The sequence below is a fragment of the Notothenia coriiceps genome, unplaced genomic scaffold (assembly GCF_000735185.1).
Source record: "Notothenia coriiceps isolate Sejong01 unplaced genomic scaffold, NC01 NC01_scaffold00015030, whole genome shotgun sequence".
NCBI lineage: Eukaryota > Metazoa > Chordata > Actinopteri > Perciformes > Nototheniidae > Notothenia > Notothenia coriiceps.
In genome coordinates, this window is record NW_011347731.1 from 1,179 (window position 1) to 3,742 (window position 2,564).

General features: G+C 44.3%; 1 protein-coding gene across 1 annotated transcript; it reads right to left on the reverse strand.

Moving 5' to 3' along the window:
- Positions 1–584: 584 nt before the first annotated feature.
- Positions 585–2,457, reverse strand: ncbp3 (nuclear cap binding subunit 3; the record flags this gene model as incomplete). The annotated part of the gene is made up of 2 exons (XM_010774992.1): positions 585–2,119; positions 2,287–2,457. Coding segments are annotated over 2 exons (500 nt in total), but the record flags the coding sequence as incomplete, so codon positions are not given.
- Positions 2,458–2,564: the final 107 nt, after the last annotated feature.

Sequence of the window (2,564 nt, forward strand, 5' to 3'; positions counted from 1 at the left end):
AGAAAACAATCGTCGCAGCTCTAATTTTTATAATAATCTAAAATGTTTGACCCTGCGTAAAGAATCCAAAACAAAGATATTTAAACACAGATATGATGTTTGAAGTCAGCAGTGTTCCTGTCACGCACACAGGAAGCAGCTCCATGACAGCTTTAAAAAACAATGTTAGAGAAACGTCCGACATTCAGGAAACAAAAGGTCCGTCTGCGTTTCCGCCGTCCGTCCGTAGGAAACACCAGGTCATTATCCCCATGAGTCTTTCATTGATCGCTGCACACAGGAAACATCTCAAAGAAACGGAGAAACACTTTTTCTGAACGCAGGAATGTTCCGGAGCGTCCAGGGTCTCCGAGGGAAACACTGTGTCAAATTTACAAAAATCAGATCTGAGGCCGACGGGAATGAGTCGCGGAAAGAGAGAGACCCGGACCACATGGTAACGGATGTTTGGGGTTTTTGGGCCGTTTAATATCGACACATATTTAAATATACAAACAGTATACAACAAATGTGAGGATTTACAACAACAAAAAACACTTCTCTCTCTCGTCATCTGCGGTGTCTCTTTGAAGTCATCCTATGTCTCTTTGAGGTCATTTAAAGTCATTTTGTATCTCTGAAGTAATTTTTGTATGTCTTCGAAATAGTTTTGTGTCTCCTTTAAGTTGTTTTGTGTCTCCTTTAAGTTGTTGTGTGTCTCCTTTAAGTTGTTTTGTGTCTCCTTTAAGTTTTTGTGTGTCTCCTTTAAGTTTTTGTGTGTCTCCTTTAAGTTGTTTTGTATTTCCTTTTAGTCACTTTTTTTCTTCTCTGTTGTCATTTAGCATCTCTTCAAAGTTGTCTCAAGTTTCGTTGTTATAATTTTGAGTATTTTTAAGTAGTTGTGTCTCTTTGAAGTTGTTTTGTGTGTCTTTGAAGTTGCTTTGTGTGTCTTTGAAGTTGCTTTGTGTGTCTCTGAAGTTGTCTTACGTCTCTCTGAAGTTGTCTTTACGTCTCTCTGAAGTTGTCTTTACGTGTCTCTGAAGTTGTCTTACGTGTCTCTGAAGTTGTCTTTACGTGTCTCTGAAGTTGTCTTTACGTCTCTCTGAAGTTGTCTTTACGTCTCTCTGAAGTTGTCTTTACGTGTCTCTGAAGTTGTCTTACGTCTCTCTGAAGTTGTCTTTGCGTCTCTCTGAAGTTGTCTTTACGTGTCTCTGAAGTTGTCTTTACGTGTCTCTGAAGTTGTCTTACGTGTCTCTGAAGTTGTCTTTACGTGTCTCTGAAGTTGTCTTACGTGTCTCTGAAGTTGTCTTTACGTGTCTCTGAAGTTGTCTTTACGTGTCTCTGAAGTTGTCTTACGTGTCTCTGAAGTTGTCTTTACGTGTCTCTGAAGTTGTCTTACGTGTCTCTGAAGTTGTCTTTACGTCTCTCTGAAGTTGTCTTTACGTGTCTCTGAAGTTGTCTTTACGTGTCTCTGAAGTTGTCTTACGTGTCTCTGAAGTTGTCTTTACGTGTCTCTGAAGTTGTCTTTACGTGTCTCTGAAGTTGTCTTAAGTTGTCTTACGTGTCTCTGAAGTTGTCTTTACGTGTCTCTGAAGTTGTCTTACGTGTCTCTGAAGTTGTCTTACGTGTCTCTGAAGCACGGCTCATGGACTCGGTCGCAGACTGTCGATATTTAAAAATAGCCAAAACAAACAAAAAAACTAAATATCAGGACGTCGTACATGTCTCCCCCCTCCCACGGCCTCAGATCTGCAGTCTGTATGAGGAAGAGGACGATGATGATGATGATGATGACGATGATGAAGGTCTCCTCAGTTGTCGGACTCGTCGCTGCTCTCGCGGCTGATTTCGATCTGAAGCGACGGCAGGTTATCGAGACGACTCTTTTTGATGTGCGTGGTCTGACGCTCCTGTTTCTGTTTGATCATCGCGCCCCAAACCTCCTGCAGCGCCGAGTCGCCCTCCTCCTCCTCCTCTTCCTCCCCTGCCACCACCTTCTTCTTCTTCTTCTCTTCCTCCTCCCCGTCGCCTCCCCTCCTGATGCTGGAGGCGTTCTCCTTCCTCCCCGATGATGATGAAGAGGGGGTGAAGAGGCGCTCGTTGGCGTCGTCTCCGGCCGAGCCCAGTCTGCTCCACAGCGCTGAGAGAAGAGACACAACGTCACCATCTGATCACTGAGCTTTTATTTTGAAATGACATCCTTCACTTCCTGGAGAGATTGTTAGTCTCTGGGGCTTTTACTTTGAAAAACAAACATCATCCTGCACTTCTGATTTATGTATTTTTCTCTTCAGAGCGGTTCCTTACTTGACTTCCTGTCTTTGGATGAGTTTACTGCTCTGTCCTGATTGGCAACGCCCAGCCTGCGGTGCACGTCTCTGATTGGCTCTCTGGCAGGGGGCGTGTCCCTGGGGGAGGGGGGGGAGGGGGAACGTCCATCGGGGGAATATCGTCTCTTCCCCAAACGCTGCCTCACATCTGCAGAGAGCGGGACATCAATAACATTCATATATTAGTAATACAAATAACACACACACACACACACACACACACACACACACACACACACACACACACACACACAC